A 19635-nucleotide genomic window follows, 5' to 3' on the forward strand; every position below is an offset into this window, starting at 1 on the left:
TATCCTTATACCTTTTTACTTGGTGAGGAATCATATATCAGTTTTTAAAGGTACATGAGGCTAATGATGAGAAGTTACTTATTCAAACTGTGTTTTTGCTGCATGTGGCTGGGAAGGGACCTTTTGCAGCTCTGCTGCAACTTTGAAAATGGAATCTACATTGAAGTCATATCATGCATGATTTAAGTAAGCAGCCACTGGCATATTAAATCCATGCATGCAAAAGGTGACAACATTAGAACCTCCAATAAAAGAGGCAAGCCCGGTTTCAATAGCATGTAACTAAATAATTACGAAGTGTTTTGAAAATTGAAACTGAAATTGGCCTGATATAATAAATCTCTTCATGACTGAAGAAGTCTATCATGAGAGAACTTGGGTGATCCAGCAGACCCCGAAAGCTTTTTTTTTTATATATATATAAACCATTAGCTATTAGTTGGCAAATGTTTTTAGTCCCAAGCCTATTCATTCCAGGTTTGCTGAATTACCCAGGTTCTTCCATGATAGTCTATATTCTCCAGTCTTGGAGAGCTTTAATGTGATGGCTTCCTAAGCCTATTAAAGAAAATACAGTGGTACCTCGGTATAAGTCCACTTTGGAATAAGTCCAACTTGGTATAAGTCCTGTTTGGACAGGAAAAATTTACCTTAGTATACAACCTTTTCTTGGTGTACAACCTTTGTGCTAGAACTTGTATGGGTCAAAATGAGTTATAACACCGCCCGCTACCCTTATTTACCTCTCTCGAGACAAAGCTACGACTGCCCACGAGCGTCAGTTACTACCATTCAGTGAACAACCCGCGCTATACCTCTTTGTGATTTACATAACATCTCCTCCTCCTCCCTTCTCAGCACCATCCTAGCAGGCACTCAACTCTTCTCAGCAAGGTAAAGCGAGGTTACAATTTTCATTTATTTCATCTAATTGCTTTTGTATATATGTATTTTAGTATTAGGCAGTGTTTAAGTTATTCTATACAGCCCCATCAATGTATAATTTGCCAATAACAATAGGATTTTTTTTCACGGGAAAGGATTCATTATTTCCCTTTTATTTCTTATGGGAAAAATGTGATTGGTATAAGTCCTGTTTGGTAAAAGTCCAAGGATCTGGAACAGATTAAGGACATATACCAAGGTACCACTGTAGTAGCAATGTGAAAATTTGAAATGTGAAATGTGAAAATTTTTACTGAACTTTCTCTCAGAGATGAAGCAGATTGGAAAGCTGCAAAACGTCCAGTTGAATGTGACTAACTACTACTAGAAACAACAGTCTTTATTCCATTATTTGAAACCAGGGTTACAGATTAATGCATTTCAAAGGTTTAGTAATTACATCGGTGCCTAAAACAAAGAACGAAATGGTGGAATCATAAAGCAATTAATTATTATTTCTTTACAATTTTCCTTCTTTTACTTCATCAGAGGTTGAGATGGAAAGTGAGGAACTTGTAAGTCACAGCTATAAGGACAATTACTTATTTGCCGTAAGTGCTTTTAAGGTATAGTATTGTATATATTTTATTTCTTTATGTTTCCAAATTACTAAAACATACACATTTTAAAGAAAATTTTATGTTAATTGTTTTCCCTCTAGGCATTAGGTGGCAGGCATTTCTAATATTTCCTGTGTCATCTTACTGACCATTGTAGAAAAGATTTTTGTTTACAGAGCTCAATATCTCAACCTAAAAAGACAAACTAAATTAATTATTGCATCACTGCTTCAATCAAAGTTTAACTTTATTTGTATTACAAAGAATAAATACATGTCATATAAAATACAAATAAAGCATCCTTTTAAACATAAACTTAAAATGCAATGAAAAAAGGACCAAAAACCATCATATTTTCCCTAAGGAGTTCCAGTTGTACTGACAATGATCAATGGCAGCTTTAGCAATGATATCCGAAGACAAAGTGATCTCATCAAGAACAGAGATGGTTTGATTATAACAGTCTGATTCTAAACTCAGCAGAATGCCCAATATTTGAGAGCTTTGACCACAAAGGTCATTGCTTAGTTATTGGTAAATGGTTTGCACACCTTTTTAATATATAAAGTAAGACAAAATGCAATATATGTGGGTGCTGATATCTCAGAAAGAGCCTCTGAAACCCAGCAGGGCAATATGGATACCAAAAGGATTATTTCTCACATGTAAAAAAATAATTTGAAATGATATAAAACTAATAATAGTAAAAAGATTAATAGCAAACAACATTCTATTACAGTGGCTGTTTGTCATTTTGTATCCACACAGAGGTCAATGCTGCCTCTGTGAAAACAGAATATTAAAGTTGGAGCCTAACAAGGTTAGCCAGTCTCATAACCTCCTTTAGTTTGAATTGCTTTTTTTTTAACTTTTCCCTAACCCTTGACTCCAAGAAACGTCAAAACTGCTGTGTCTGTATTGTGTGTGCTTCTTATGCTTAGCATAGAAGTTTGATAAATTAAAGAAAACTATATTCTTTTTTTCATATTTCTTTGATATAAATGTAAAAAAGATCAGTGTAAAGTTAAACTAAATTATTAAAAATGTAGATTTTGACATTCACTTTTTATTTATTGACTTTATCAATGATTCACACAAGGAAGTCTATTTATAAAGCAGTGAATCGGACAAGAAAACATTCACTAATGCAGAATCTTCCAGGTTCATGTTTTTCATTGGCAGTAATTGATTTTCCACCAGGGAATGTTTCAGTGAATGTCAGATTCACTGCTTTATAAATAGACCCCGCAGATTCCTATGCTGTTCTCTCTTCTGTGTGCACATTACTAAACATCTAATGTCTGTAAATTAGGCATAAATCTTTATTGTTATTAGGTAATATTTGCCATCATGAGTTGTCATTAGTAAAGTTAGGCTTAAGCCAGCAAAAAGCTTTGCAGGTGAATCTTCATAGGTGAATGACATTTTATGTAGCCCTCAGAGATGTAATAACCAAGGCATGAGCAACGCAGCTATAACTATAGAGTTTTTCTTATTGCCAATTTCAGTCCTGCAAAGGGTTTGAGTAAACCATTAAAACAAATCTAATGGTGCTGCAATAACAGCCAAATTATGCAGTAGTTCATAAAAAATTAAGCCGCTCTATTTTAAGAAACCATTAACATGTAAAATGGAGTTAGAAACGGCAACCAAATGAGATGTACACAATGATCTGTGACAGGTAAGATGAGCCTTTTGCTTGTTTAGTCCGAGTCTGTTGATATCTCATAGTATTTCCCAGTACAAAGGTCAACATTAAACTTCCGTTTGGAAATGCAAAAGCAATGAAACAATGAAAGCATTGCGCTTTCCAAATCTTGTAAAACATTTAAAGACTTGTTTTTATAGTCATGCTGAACCAGACTACGATAGTGTGTCATCTATATACGGTGATTCATTAGTGCTTTTAAAAGTTAATCAACTACAGAACTAAATATCATTGTTTTCTTTGAACAAAAAAAATATTAATACCTCAAGGCAGAGCTTTCTGTTAATAAATGTAAACAGTAAGTACATATGTGCCTAAACATTCATTACTTTACATTAAATATGTGCTAACCAGCTCAGCATGCAAAACATGCACTTCAATATCCCCAAAACAAGGGTTCATTCCAGTCCTCATGTCCTTTAACATTGGAGGGGTTTACGTTTCTAGGTTCCAGTGTATGAAGATGTGTCATGGAGTTTATTCAGCATTGGCAGGAGTTGCCAAACGCCTGTTGCCTTTCTCTTCGCACTTTACTGAGAGTAAGTTGACAGTTCCAGTATCTGAACCCAATGCAGGATCCTTTCGTCTAGCACCACCACATCAGAAGACGTCCTTCTAAGGTGGGTGATCCCTCAGACATCTGGTAATCCCTGGCTCATGGTCAATGGGGCAAGAGCCAGGATCCATGTCTGCCTGGAAATAGGTGTAAGTATTTCTCATCTGTTGCTGGCCACTTCTTCACTATATACGCGGGATCTTCCTGGTAACAGGAGCAGGAAACCAATCAACAAGATAGACAGACTTACGGCTAAAATGGCTAAAAACTGCCTGAGAAAGACCTCATAATAATAAAAACATCACGTTTCCCTAAGGTGTCACTTCTCTAAAGTGTCCCCACACTAATAAGCAGTACCAGGAGCAAACTTAAAATATATAGTGCCCCGTAACAATTAGAACTCACTATCACCCAGGCCATAGCGTTATAATATGGACAGGAACTGCTTGCTAATGGTATTGGACTTTCTCTGCAATGATTTACCAAGCAGGCTACACACTTCTACAAGAAGAACAAATGTATCCAAAGAAAGTAAAATTACATTTATTTTCAGGACTAATGTCCACTGAAAATAAGATTTGCCCTCTATTTCGGTTCTGCTGACAACTGTGAATCTTCCTAATGAGGAGACCTAATAAAAACATACATGAGTTTTAACCCCTCATCACTGGATCCAAAACTAGATACATAATCCAATACTAGTTTAGTAAATAATATTATCTGATGCTTTTTTTAAAGCCACTGTCCTATTTTTACAATGTAAAATCTGTCAGGTAGAATTATGCGCCAAGGTATTATTTGGTACTGTTTTATTCTGAAAAACAAAATTGTAGCTGTGAAGCTGCTGACATAGCAGAATTGCACTTATATTTACTTTTTAAAACTTTGTTAGTCTTCATTTGTATGTATGAGGATGGCAAGAGCCCCATGGGTTATAAATGACGTTGAGGATTTGCTTGGTTTTATGCATCCAGACAATGCAAGTTAAACAGCCAGTCCATCCAAATGTCAGAATTCCGTTTTAGAAAATGAACCTTACAATAGGTGCTTGGTAATAATATTAGGTGGTAGTTGTACAATTTAGAATCTAGTCAGATAATAATGATCTGGGTCTAGTAAAAGTTAGAAAACCATGGTAATCAATGAATTGGTTACCTTTTTCCAGTGCTTTAACAAGTATGACCTACAAACAGCCAACCTCTAAGTATATTTGGAAAATCCAGGTAATGCAGATACTAAATTGATACAAATAATTAGCACTATTATCTAATCCAGTCAAATATAATAATTACATTGAAAGGTACTTTTCCTTAAAGATCCAGTATACCTAAATCTGTCCTGATTAAATCTAATATAATCCAATGTCCCCATTGCTTACATTGGGAGAGGAAGTACAGTACGTGGAACCAATCAGAATTCTAGATCTGCACAGTCAGGTCAGGAAACATTTTAAACATACTTACAGGAGGATAAAGCAGAGTGAAGACCTGTCAAGATCAGTTTGCAACTTCTTTTTCACTGTTCAGTTATTAGCTGGTGACCAAGCTGTATTGCATAAATGCAGTAGATAAAACTGATACTGCTGTCTTATAGTAGTCAACATGCATTTTAAGACCAGATGTACGTGATAAGAAATTCTTGTACTTTTTTTTTTTTTTTATATTTATATTTAGCTTCCTGCAATGCCCTGTACAGTAACAGACACTGACATAGTAAGGGCCATTACCAATAGCCAATCAGCCTCTGCTGCAGTGCCTGTTCTGGCAGTAGAGATGCCAACAGAATAGGGAGCAAACGGTTATACCTATAATAGACTGGGCAGTGCTGATGCTTGCTAGAAGTATGGTTACCGGCTCAATGGATTTACAATGCTTTTAGTGTGCTTTAAATATAGTAACATCCAACTGGTTACATTTTTAAGTAGCAGACAAATGTATTTGTTAAGGTAGTCCTAGGCTTAAATTGATATTTTCTAAATCCATTAAGGTATGTGGGGTGATTTTAGGACCTATTCTCACCACCTGACTCCGCTGCAGTGTAATAAAAGACAATCTATTGTACCACAACAGACTAAAATATTATACTTTTAATTTCACATGCTATTGTCAGTAGCTCTTTTTTAAAATATTTTTAATAAGTACCATTTAAAATGCATAAAAGTGTTTATTATATGTTTTTAATAAAACTTAGTAAGTAGATAAGTTGTGTTCCAAGAGACTCGGGAACAATTCTCTGTGCAAGTCAAATCTTGCCAGATCACTAAACGACCGCCAGGAACAACTGCTCTTTGCTAATGGGATGGAAGCAACAAGTTCCCTTTTCACTCCATAAAGCAAAACTGTGCTGTCTGTTAAACAAGTATTTCACTTCTGACTTTTCTGGTGGAAGGAATCAGCATAGTGGGATTGGTTGTGGCGTTTTGGTTCTGGAGAGCACCCTAGGAGCAAATTTTTTCAGCAAGTTCAATATATATTTATTTAAACATGGAACACTGATTACACGTACTGTGAATGAACAGGTGGATTTGTGTAAACTGCCTGGTCTATGCCCGTGATCACCTTGTGTCCTAATTCCCACACTTTTTGGGGTGGAAGTGAAGTTAGGGATGTTATGCCCCAATGGGGCATGAGAAATAGAGCAGCTTGTAATATACAAAGTATAATATATTAATTAGCGCATGTTACGTGAAGCAGTGATCACCAACCTTTTGGACGTCACAGACGGCTAAATTTACGGACTCCAGATCGCCCATACAAGGGAAGCTGTGTTACTCAAAGGTGAAGAAACTCCCCCCAGAGTGACATCATGATGCCAGAACCCGCTCACTTCCCCATCGCAGGGACACAACCCACTCACTGCCCTGAGCCTGCGATGGTCTTTAGCTCTGGCCAGTGCACCCCCCTCCCCAGCAGTGTCCTTCTCCTGACCACACAGGGGGGATGCACTGGCCAGTGCCATGGACCACCAAAAATTTTTTGGACCACAGGTTGGGGACAGCTGATGTAAAGTATAAATTAACAGGAATGTTTGGCCAAAATGAGCTAGCAATGATGACGTAACAATCTGATTGTCAATCTAAATTATCTTATTATTTGTAATAATGTGTTAATGTTCGGTTTAGTGGAAGTATATGATTATGTTGTAATTTCCTGTCTCTGTGTTCCCAATTCTAACAAAACAAGAATGACTGCATGGAGTGAAGCATGTGTTTTATTTGAAATATGCAAGACACATTTTGTATATAATGATTTATTATTAAAATTCTATAAGTTAGTTAAACAGTTGCACAAATTTTATTGTAGATCCTGATGAACACAGGTTTGGAAAAAGCCACCAAGCAAAACTATTTATAGAATATAAAAGGTTTGCTATGCGGTTATCAGGAAATAGTAAATACCATACAAGCCTGTGCAACAGTGTATCATGCTCTTAGAAGTAAACACACACCCAGCATTCACATGTAAACAAGTATATTTAGGAGCTGGGTGGTGTTTTACAACAGTTTTTCTGCGTCACCTGCTGACTCCAAGAGACTTTATTGCATCGTTCATTGTTTTTACAGTTTTTTTTTTATAACATTAAAAAGCAAGGAGTATACAATGTATCCTTAGTGGCATATCCTGGAAGACTGTGGAAGTATTGTTGGCTGGAGGCTGGATGCTAATGGGGATGTCCATGCTTGACCCTCACAACATCACGTACTGGATTGCTAGGTAATAGTCCAATTGAGTACAGAAGGAAAAATATTTTGCAAACAGATATTCTTCAGTGTATTTTTCTCCCATGAATAAAACGGTTTCCCTTCTGCCAGGGGTTTTAACCTCAACATCAAACATTCCCAAACTATTCCAGGACCTCAAACCTCTGGGGTCCAGAATAACTTTGGGGCTTTAGGAAAAAAATATACAATTGAGGGTATTGATTGAGAATACATACAAATTATTCCTATAATCTGAACAAAAGAGCTGTATTTTATAACTGCAAATATTTCCATTTTACCTAAATTGAACTGAGATTATGCTTAAAAGTAATACAAAAGGTTTCAATAATGAGAGCACAGCGTAGAGGGTCAGCTCCATCCAAATCAAACAACTGATCAATTTCATTTACAAATGCACAGCCTAGTATGAGGGCAAAAGCACATGCAAAATATATCTGTTTTTGAAAAATGATATGATATTCCTAAATAAGGGCCAGTAAATCTACTTCATTGTAATAAAGTATATACACAGGTGGGAAGTATTTAGTGCAGCTGAGATTTGTGTTCAACACATTTTCAGAGTCCATTGAGAGAAATCAATGGGAAGAGCAGCAAAGTCTTCAACTCAGGAGTCTTTATGCTCAAAGCTCAAACACCATGCAAACCAATCATTGTCCATCCATGTTGGAAGCACAGGAAGGTGCACATCCTAGGAGTGATTAAGTAGGCATAGTAAAGTAGAATACATCATGTCAGCTCATCAATGCTATAGTACTTTCATGTTGACCTCCACAAATACCAGAGAAAAATTCCATAGCCAGACGAACATGGATGGGAATAAAGACATAAGAACTGTAAATCACCATGGCAATGGCGGTCAATAGGAGGGTGTTGAAAATTGACTTTTCCCAGGGTTCTAGGACATAGCTGCAGGTTATGAGCAGATACTGGTAGTACAGCCAGGACAGGTAATCTTTGATGTACTTCACATCCATTGTATCAATACACCAATAGATGCAACTCTGAAAAACAAAAATAGACTGTTAATGAAAAAAAGTTGTGTCACAGAGGAAACCCAGTATGGATCTGCTATAGATCCAGCACAATGAAATACAACATTATTCAAGTGTTTTTATGCAGCTGGTTTGTTCACAAAAAAATGCATCTATCCACGATAGTGTGGCTGATTCAGCAACAGATAAAACATACTGACTTTGCAAAGTGAATTTTAGTTCAGTGAACAATAGTGAACTGTGCTGACTTTTATTATCCAATTACATGTAAGCAGAAATCCTTTTCCTTTCCCTGCACATTATTCTGTGTTTTATCACAGAATTTTATCATTGTAAAGTCAAACTTTACAATGTTCACCAAGACAAGCAACAATTCCCTTGCTTAGTAGACATGATCTAAATCATCCCCAGTATATGCACAAACACTAAAGTACAATCTTTGACAGCTACTATTTGATCCACTCACGTCTACCTTTGTTTATTGCTTTAGTACTGTATTGAGGTTAGGGGCATAAGTGGAGAGGCTACATCCCAGAAATGCAAGGTATATTATAAGCAGACATATTATAAAATGAAGCTCTTACATAGAAAAAAAAAACGTATTGTACATATACTAAAGATAAAAGCAGAATTTCTATCACATAAGCATACACAGCTTAGCTTTGCTACAAACCTAGAACAATCAGGCAGATAAGACAGACAGATTGCCTGTCCATTTCTACGATAATGACCTACTGGATCGTGTAATCTTAAAAGTGGAACTAAAGTTCTGTTTGAAATTTCATGATCCTAAGTGTCCACTGTCCAATCTATGCTAATGCCAGAGTTATAAATTAAAAGCCAAGGACCCACAAAATTACTTCTCTGACCATGATCAAGTCCCCTCTGCTACATTTAGAGACTGCAACATGGTGGTTGCTGATGCAGATTTAGGGTAGAAGAATTTCCAAGCTATAAAACCAACTGCACATGCGTGCAAAATGTGAGTTTGAAGTTCAGAACTCCTTTTTCACATACTTGTCCCATGTTCCTTTAGATCAGCTTTACAGTAAAGCTAGGGAATTAGGATATGACAGCCTTTATGTTCTCTCAGTAAAGCCAACATTGGTAGCCAAGGTATGAGCAAGGCCACATCTTCAGCATATTTTTTATAGTATAGCAAGCATTTAAGCAAAACTTGGATATAAAGGAAAAAAAACAAAAAAAAAAAAGAACCAAAAACTTACCCTTTACTTGCCCCTAATCAATGTACTTACATTGCCTAGTGAATCCCATGCTGTTTTGGCTTCTGTCTTATTTCTGAGGTTCGGTATTCTGTCCCATGCTATGTTCTTTTTTCAGGATCTTCATGGTGCTGCCTGTTCATGTTCTGCACAGGTACGAGATTGGGTGACAGGTCTTCCTCTAAATGTATATAAACAAGCGCCAATCTTACTCTTTTCATGTTTGAGATTGAGCGCTTGTTTTTTATATTTGAGGAAAGCAACTGAAGATGCAGTGCCAGATCTCAGGCATGCACAAAAAGAGTAGCCTGCAGCCTCCTGTGTAATGTAAATATGCCAGGTGGCTGCAGCTTTCCCCTTCAGTCTTTAATGCCATAATGGTAAAGACAGAATAGGTAAGGAGTTTGCAAAGAAAAAAAAAAGTTAAAACATATTTTTTATTATGCAAAAGGGAAATAATGTTGGAAACGTGATGATAGGTCCACATTTTATGTGGAAGATCATAAGCTCCAGTTTTGTCGGTTACTACTTATTCTTAATATATGGAATATAGTTATGAAAACATACAAACAGCACACCTACTATCTGTTCTTTGCTACGATCAACAGGCAATGAGGAGTTTTTAGAAGGTATTTCTCGATCAATGAAACCTGAAATGCTAGTTTCAAAAGTATGCATTGCTAAACTGATTCACTCCCAATCCTACATAGCTTTACTGCTGTACCTTGGTGGGACCGGTCATGAAGTTTCACATAGTTCTTAGATATAATGTATCACAGATAACACAAGGATTGTGAGAACAATACACCTGTGTTTGTCCAAGGGTGGGTTGTTGAATGAAATAAAAATAGGTTATAGCATATTTCAACCAGTGCACTTTCTAATTTAAAATATGTCCAAGTGTAATGCACTGCATTAAAACATTTGGCAAGGCTTTCTAATGATGAAAAGTCTTTTTCTTTCTACCAAGATCATTTGCCATTGTACTAAAAACAATGCAAGCCAACCAAATATGCATGACTATATGAACACTGCAGAAAACAATATTGTAACATTTACTGTGAAACAATACAGGGCAGGAAACTTGTAATGATGATTGCAGCATCTTAGAAATAGATACTGTGCATCCAACCCATCTATGCATGACTTACTCCAATAGTGAGACCAAGCAAGATACTTACCTGACTTTGGGGCATTGAAGTTATATTGTTCTATTTTGCCATGCAAAGAGTGCTACCAACACAGAGAATGTTGCTATTAGTCTATGGGTCATCAATTAACTAAAACTTTTGTGTTCCAATACTACTTTTTTGCGATTAGCTTATTAATTACAAATACTAAATTCCAGCAAACTATACAGAATAGGACTACTCTATTCCTGGGCAAAACTTGGACAATTTTCTAAAACCTGGTGATGCCTAGTGTACCAGTAATTAGAATGTTCAGCGCCAAACATATATACAAATATACACATTAATTATATATAAATCTGCCCAATTCAGCATGTTTTCACAAAAGATCTTGCAGCATGGGAAGCACGCAGTTTTGCCAATTAAGGAAATCATAGGACATATACCCGTGTTATTTATAACTGTGTAATGAGTACTAAAATCTCCCTCAGCTCATTTATTCACATAACTAGATACTACAGAAGTTTGCAGCAGTTTGTCTAAGTAACACACACTTCAGTTTTAGCAATTTTTTACAATTATATTTATTTTATGTTTTGGTGTAAAAATTGTATTTGTTTCTCAGCACCTAGGACAATGCATCTGCACAATGTAATGATTCATAGAAAAAAAGATATACAAAATTAAATCACATTAACTCTCATAGCAACCTTACTTTTCTAATAGGAGTAAAAAAATGTAAGGAAGAATTTATATAATTGTAGTCAACACATTTAAAATTTAAGCTATTATCTTTTAAAATCATTACAAGATTAGTACATGGTTTGCTGTAAGGAACGTTTGCTGTAACCTCAACGCTAGTTACCATAGGTGTTGTCAGCAACACAATGACCTGTCTGCTAATCCTGATTGTGATACAGATGCTTCAGAGGAAAAAAAGACAAAATATTAAGTAAATCAAGTAAGGACATCTTATGTGACCAACCTTGAAACTCCAAGATCTGTCAGTTGAGGAAAGTGACAACCAGGCACTGGATACAATCAGTTTACATGCCCAATTTATCAATGATCTCACATGACATTATGACCAACAGTTAACTAAGAGTCACAGCAACCAAAACATGCTAGGTAAATAAAAACAACCTTATCAGACCACCATCAAAGAAAGGAAAAGGGTAGGGAACAGAGAATGGTGAAATCTTTGCATACCAGAAAACTTGAAATACAAGTTACTCCATTCAAATCTTGAAAATCTGGTTCCAGTTGTTACACTGCAGCTAGACACAATAATATGCAACAGCATCATGCAAAGGTTTCTGTACTAAACAAAAAATGTAAAAAATGATATATGTATACAAATAAAGCTTGGATTGGCTATGGATCTTGTAAAGTTGCACAGAACATAATTCTAAAGGTGTCACTTAAGGTCAGATTAGATTTAGTGGTAAAGCTTTTGATGTATTTCACTGTCCTGGTCTTGGGTTAGGTTTTTTCCTGATGAATAACAACATATAGCAGGCACTGGGGGAAACACATCACATCTTACAAGTACTTTCCTACATTGCAGAAATGGGTGTTTTAAAAGCCTGGTTTAAACAGTGTTGGATACAGAAAAGCTTGACCACCCACTTGGGCAATGTTCACACAAATATTGCAGAAAAGTCATAAAGGTAATACTTTTTGAAAGCTGCAGCTAGCATTTTGACTTTTGTACTCAATTCTTCTACACACCTATAGATCCAGAATTTGTAATGTGTTTGGCAAATTCAATAGCTGCCCAAGACCCTACCACCTAACAAGCTTTTGGAATTTTGTGTGGATTGAAACAATTTAGTTTATTAATAATAAAACAAATATGAATATATTATAAATATAATATTTCTTTACATGTTTTTATATACAAAGGTTGTATACATAGCAGACAAAATGCAGCCAAGTTGCTACTAATAAAAGAAACAGGCACAGCACAAAACACTTCCAAAAAATGTTAAATAGATCCCGCAGATTAAGAATACAGGGTTTTAAATAAAATAAAATCTAAAACCAGGTAATTGCATATAGGCATTAGGCAATTATTAAAACAAAATATACAAACAAAAGGTACAATTAAAACCAAACCACTTTCATATTCATAAACTTTATAACAACATAAACTTTATAACAAAGCAACATATTCAACTATTAGAGATGCAGGACCATAAGCATATGCTGTCACTGTATGTTGAAAGGTATAGGGTCAGAATCCTCTGATCAGATACAACTATTACTGATAGTATTGTTCATGTGTAACAAAAAGGCCTCACCTCTGAACTCCCACAGTATAATCAGAGCAGATCCTCAGGATGATTGCAGGTGCAACAACAAGATGTGTGAAAAGTGACACTGAATTCTGCTACTCAGGTGTATATGCGCCCCTCCCAATTCCCTACTACTAGAGAAAAAAACCCTCCCATATAGTATACTTGCATGTAATGATTCATAATGACCAGAGAGCAACAATTTATGTGTAAACCAACTACTCATCTAACCTGTCCTAACATTAGGAATAGTTCATAGTGCTATTACTGGGAATTCCTTACCAACTGTATTAGTAGAAGGCTAGGATATGTCTCTGCCTGGACTCTGCAGCTTACAGGGCTAAAAACTGCAGATTTGGCTCTCCTTTTTTATGTCAGTGCTGCAAGGCAGCAGTACTGCAGATAAGGTAGCAGTGCATCATCACAGCTATCCTAGGCCTTTCCAGATTAGGGGAGAAGGTGTGTTTGTGTGCCCTGCACTTCGGCTGCCCTTATACGAAAGGGAACTTTTAACCTATTTTAAAACATCACACGTTTTATTCTAGGGGAAAAGGTGTATTGGACTTTAAATACTTATTCATTTACTGTTACATCTTTATGTTCATTCCAAGATACTATACCTAAACCACATTCCATCTTGTAATTCATAATGATGTCAACTGCAACTGTGCTCATGCAAATGTAACGCTACATATATATATATATATATATATATATATATATATATATATATGAAGGCTGTTGTGGGACAGGAATGTATTGCCTACACTTAATGTACCCATACATACATTAATGTACCATTACATTAATCCTCTTTGGATGTGCCTAGAATGCAGTTTGTAGTCTTTGAAGTAGACTGGAAAGGGACAGAAGCAAATACAGATGCCCCTAGTATGGGATCATGCCAATTTAGGGAGTTTGTAGTTGCTGCAGCTCCCTTTCCCTTTATTCCACTTTTAACTCTTCCCTCTTTCCCTATCTATCTAGTTTAGCAGGTACTTATGGGTTTGAAAATAAGCTTTTTTCCTATTGGAGAGCTGGAATGGTGGATAAGAAGCCCAAGCACTCTAAATGATCCCTCGCTAACCACAGGACCCCATCAAAGGAGAGAAAAAGAACTGTGGGGGAGACTGTCAAGCAGCTCCCCTACCATATACCACTACCTGAAGTTATGCGGATCTAGTCTATTGTTCAGTGCAGAGGTGTAATGGTGTGGAGTCAAGGTAGCTAAGCTACTGTTTAATTAGGTATTGTGTCAGGGGTTATAAGTGACATAAATTTGTGATGTTACTAGGGATGGGTTAACAAGGTGTTCATGGTTAAATTAAACCAGCATTAATGTTCTAGGCCAACTCAATCCAAAAATTTAGTTTGGTCTGTTGATTTTACTAATGCAGGTTAAATGCAAAGAATGTTTGATAAAGGGATTTCACAGACTGTAAAATAATGCTGGGATTGTAATATCTGGACACAACTAGTAAAACTGCACCTATGTTTCATTGTGTTTAAATAAAAATCAGGAAAGGAAGTTGTGACAATTTCTTGCAGCAACACATAATGATCTATCACAATGTTATTGTGCACTTGGAGGAAGACAATCAGTGTTTGATCTCCTAATATAAATAGCTGTGTATATTTAAGGGTTCCTTTACATTTCTGCATTCTGTACCAAATGCACAGCCTACTCATTCTAAGCAATTTCATACTTAAGCAAGGGTGATTCACTAACAGCAAGATTGTTTATATTAGTATAAAAGATAATGTACAGTTATCATAACAACAAATCAAAATTAGGCTATGTACACACACTGGGTTATTGACGCCCAGGACGCATAATCATAATTGTCTCAGGAAAATGTAGGGTGCCACTTGCTCACACCCTCTCCTTCCCACTCCATAGCAGAGAACAGCACTGTGTGTACAGAGACCTAATCTGATAGTGATTTCATTGCTGAAATTTGATTAGCAGTTGCACTTTACAGGATATCATTGATTTAAAAAAAAACAAAAAAAATGCAAATTGATTCCTAAAATATAACCCTGTGTATGCAATCTAAGCCAGGAATCATACCACTGTGCCCTCCAAAAGGTGACATCTTTCTGTTTTCCATTTGCAGTGTAGATGTATAAATCTATATATGCTTGCATGTAAAAGAAAGGCTGAAGCTGACCAGTGGGTAAGCATAACAGCCAGGTCGCTATCATTTTCAGGTTTCAGGTTTGCACAACATACCACAGGTTTCTGCAGCTACTTTGCAACAGGACATGAATGCCCAAGATGGTAGTCATTATTTTTAAAGATATGTGTTTCCCTTAGCACTGCAAAGGCTTATTGATGTCTACAACAGAAACAGAAAAAAAACAGTTTTACATACATTATTCCTTACTCTCAAGGTGTTCAGCACTCTTCTTGGCTTAGGGTGGGGGGTAGGCCTTCTCTTTCCTTACTTGTACTTGTAGTACTACTGGTCCTGTGACTGGCAGACTGATGAATAGAAGTGGCTTTGAAGGACAAGTCATCCAGCTGGGTCGATATAGAATATAAACCTGAAAAACAGGAAGAGTCCTTTAACCACTGGTAATGTCAGCGTCTATATTTCTATCCTGAGCAGCAACACCTTATATTACAGTCAGTCAGTGGTCTGCCCTCCAATTAACACAGTCATCCATGGTTTTATATGTTTTATTTTTCACAACAAAGGGTTATCTCGGCATGTTATTGCAGAAGTCTGGTTGATTTACCATATCTGTTTCTATGTGTGATTATACCAAATGTACATAGATACAAGATTTATAACATTGCTGGGAATAAAGAAAGATAAATATGATTATACACGTAAAACGTGCTTGACACTCATATGCATACTATTGAATATCATTGCACTGGACAGAAAACATGAACATGTGACAGCTCCTGTCATTTACACTGGGAACATTAATTAGTTTGCTCATTTGCCCCTTTTCTATGTCCCTCCCTAAAAATGCCTTTTGGAAACATTTGACTTCTGTACATTCCTTCATCCAGCACATGTTCATCTATTTCCTATATAACATAGTCATTAATAAGGGTTAAGCAAGGCTGAGCATTTTCACATGTTTTCATATGTTTCACATATTTAAGTCATTTTGTGAAAGTGAATTGGTATATTGTAAGTGGTGAAGGGGAATTTGCATTTTGCAATGTTTGCCTGTTTGTGTTCTACCTTCTGTAATAATGGCCCAGTGGCTTTCCATGTATTGTCACATTTGCCTCTTCATTTCTTGCATGTTGTAACTAACTGTCTGTTTCCCCTCATATTATCACAACTGCGTATTTTTTGCCTAGTATCATTATGATTGCTCATTTTCTTCTGTGCATTGTCAAAATAACTGTTTTTCCAGCCTGTTGTAACAATTGTCCATTTTTCCAGCATTTTGTAATGTATGCCCATCTATTTCCTGAGTATTTAAATAATTTGTGTCTCATGGGTTACCATTTTTGACTACATATTGTCAAGTCAGGACTGTTTGTTTAGAATGATATACTACTACAGATGAAAGTCTGCAGACTAATCGCTATCACTGCACACTGCTGTTATTCTTATTTTCTTTTGCTGTGGCTCACTATGTCTGTGCTAATATTCCCTTTATTTCACCGACCATGTGATCAAATGAATGATTGCTGGTGGTGATGTCATAGAGCAAAATGCAAAGGTTTCAATAAAGGTTGATACTTTTGTCAAGTGAATATTATCTAAGCATTGGCACATAGTGAAAGAAAAAAAGCTAGGACAATTCAATGACGGTGGAACAGGTAATTTTGCTAAAATCTTTTCCCTAGTTATCAATAGGAATTTACAAGCCATTGATACAGAAGATGAAATGTTTATTCACTATCACAAGATGAGGGAAATCATTTAAAGTCGGGTGAAAAAATTATGCAAGAGTATGTTATAAATGACTAGATTTGTTAATGTGCTCCAAGGTACTATCTATGTCCAATAATTTATCATGTTAAATCACTTTTTCTCCATGTTAAAAGCTATGTCACTTTGAAGCATTTCTTATTGGGGATGGGACGTCACAATTTGCTGTTCTTGCATATAAAATGTGCAATTTTTTTGCTGATATCTGTAAAATATGAGATTGACTTTATACTCAAGGCACACCTTAGCAGATCTTGCCATCTATAGTGCACATGGTAAGTGTATACAGTATCCGAAAGTCTATGTAAACTGTAACCAAATGTTATGTAGTTTACTAATGCAGTGTGTATCAAAAACACTTGTCTTCTTTAAAATCCTTGTTTCTCATTTTGATTATAGTGGCGTTGATCTTGTGTCTGAAATTCCTGTCTACAGGCATGCATCCCATTGATTGGTAAGTGGAATTTTAGGTTTCCTGATAATACAATTATCAATCAAACCGGTGAAAAGTTTATTGAAACAGTCCTTACTGAAGGCTCATGTGGTAAGATAATTGTAAAGGAAGGGTAGAGCATTATCACCAAATAACAGAGGAGGAACAACAGAAGAAGATTGAAATGTAATTTTAAATTCTAACACTTGAAGAATACATTGTACTCTAGTGATTCTAGGTTTACATTTACTTTAAAAAAGTAGTGGTCAACTTTCTTGATATAAGGGACATTGAATCACCAAAGTACTATACATATTATTTTGATAATGTAATGCTACAAACAGCTGTCGGAGACAGCAGATACACAGAAGAAAGGTCAAGCTACAACAGATAGTCAGAGACTTTCTAGCTTTGTTGAAGACTATGGACACATCTCACGAGAATGTCATGGTATGGAGGTACTTTACATTGGAGATCACATTTGGGACCTTTACAATCTCCTTGAAATGTATTACATTTATTATTCATTTGTTCAAAATGAATAATAATTAAAAAAAAAACATAAAATAGGAAAGAAAGAAAGGGCAGCACAGAAGAAAATAAAATGTGCTAAGCAGCTAGGTAAGAAAGTTACAGAATACGCAGAATACGGTCTACAGGGGATCTCTGTTCCAGTGAAAGAACAGGAGGGACACCATAAATTTAAAGGGTAACAAGTAACTTAGGAACTATTTAAACTCCCGTAGAAATTTGTAGAATATTTTTAATATTATCATGATCATCCACCTGTGTTGTGCAAGGAGAAGATGATAACACGTTTCAGGTTGTATAGTCTTACAGACTTTATGTTACTGCACCATGCACTTAAAGTGGACCAAAACTAAAATTTAGGTAAACAACCCTTACCCTCTTTTTCTTTTTTTTTTTTTTTTTGAGGGGGGGGTGGTAGTGTTAAAACATGTGCATGTGTAGTGTTATCCGCACTATTGGCAGGCTGTGTCACCTAATTTCGGTCTGTGCAGTGCGAGATTGGGGGACGTAGGTGGAAGAAGAGAAGAAGATGGCAGTGCCAACGCTTCTTCCTTGCTGGGATGAAGGGGGATTCCAGAACAACAAGGGACCCCATTCCAGAAAACTTCCAAAGGGATCAACAGATGTGTGAGTAAAGGTGAGTTTGTTTTTTGGACAAACAATAAATATCTGGACACTGGTGATTGTCTGTGTCTTGTGGAACAACCAACATACCTCTATCTGCCTCTTATTACCTTACAAAACACTCCACTGCAATGCTTGATACTCCTAAAGACACATAGTAGCAGTATAGGATCCAGAAACCTCTGTGGTTGGATCAGAAACATGCCTGTGTTCCAATTACTGTTCCAATATATGTTTCTGCAAATGCTCAAACTTTTTTAACCCAGTACACTTAATTGGCAGTTTCAGACACCTGGCAGGGGTGAGGACTGCTTGCCAAAATGTAATTTTATAGGCTGTGAAGGTAATTTATTTTAGAATGGTATGAACCAAAATATAATTGCACTGTTAAAATAATAATGGGTTTTAAAGGCATATATAAATTTATGGGTGATTTTATAAATTTGCCTAATCTTCTGTTCCAAAAATAGACATTTTCGTTGTTCGCTACTGAATGTTTTGCCTTATTTTAGTAAATAGCCCAAGTGTATTTCTCTATTTAATTGTCTGTTTGTTAGATGAAGCACCAAGGATTTAAACAGTGTCTGTCCTGTGTATTCATTAGTTTGAACAGTTGATGAAAACTCTGCTTGATGTCTGATCTAAAAATACACAAACCGCAAATCAATTGAAGATATCAATTTTTCATCAGCATAAATGTATACTAAATATTGAATGTACTGAGATACATTCTGTACTGAGATATGTATTGAGATTATTCTAAGCCCTGGGGACTGCATTTACAGAACAGTTGAAACCATTACACTTTCCAGCTTTAAAAAATCAACATGGGATCCAATATGGGATAATACAAATTTCAAGGGTATGTAAGAGTAGGTGGAGAGGTGAGTTATGTTGTCATTAAAAAAATTGACATTTTTACTTTTAGAAGCAGCTGCATTCACTTGAGAGGATTATGTCATCCCCCTTTGTTAAAATTCCCTTCCTAGCTAGTAAGGCTGGTTTATGAA

General features: G+C 36.0%; 1 protein-coding gene across 3 annotated transcripts; it reads right to left on the reverse strand.

The window, feature by feature from the left end:
- Positions 1–6969: 6969 nt before the first annotated feature.
- Positions 6970–13539, reverse strand: SPTSSB (serine palmitoyltransferase small subunit B). Of its 3 annotated transcripts, none has more exons than XM_072410393.1 (2): positions 13415–13539; positions 6970–8491 (listed from the first exon to the last, which is right to left on the reverse strand). In XM_072410393.1, exon 2 carries the CDS (start codon positions 8462–8464, stop codon positions 8222–8224), a length of 243 nt encoding a protein of 80 aa, XP_072266494.1. In that variant the 5' UTR covers positions 8465–8491; positions 13415–13539; the 3' UTR covers positions 6970–8221. The 3 variants fall into 3 exon arrangements, with proteins under 3 accessions (XP_072266494.1, XP_072266492.1, XP_072266493.1); XM_072410391.1 differs by lacking the exon at positions 13415–13539 and adding an exon at positions 13139–13223; XM_072410392.1 differs by lacking the exon at positions 13415–13539 and adding an exon at positions 11821–11880.
- Between the last annotated feature and the right edge of the window lie 6096 nt (positions 13540–19635).

The sequence above is a fragment of the Pyxicephalus adspersus genome, chromosome 4 (assembly GCF_032062135.1).
Source record: "Pyxicephalus adspersus chromosome 4, UCB_Pads_2.0, whole genome shotgun sequence".
NCBI classification, from domain to species: Eukaryota; Metazoa; Chordata; class Amphibia; order Anura; family Pyxicephalidae; genus Pyxicephalus; species Pyxicephalus adspersus.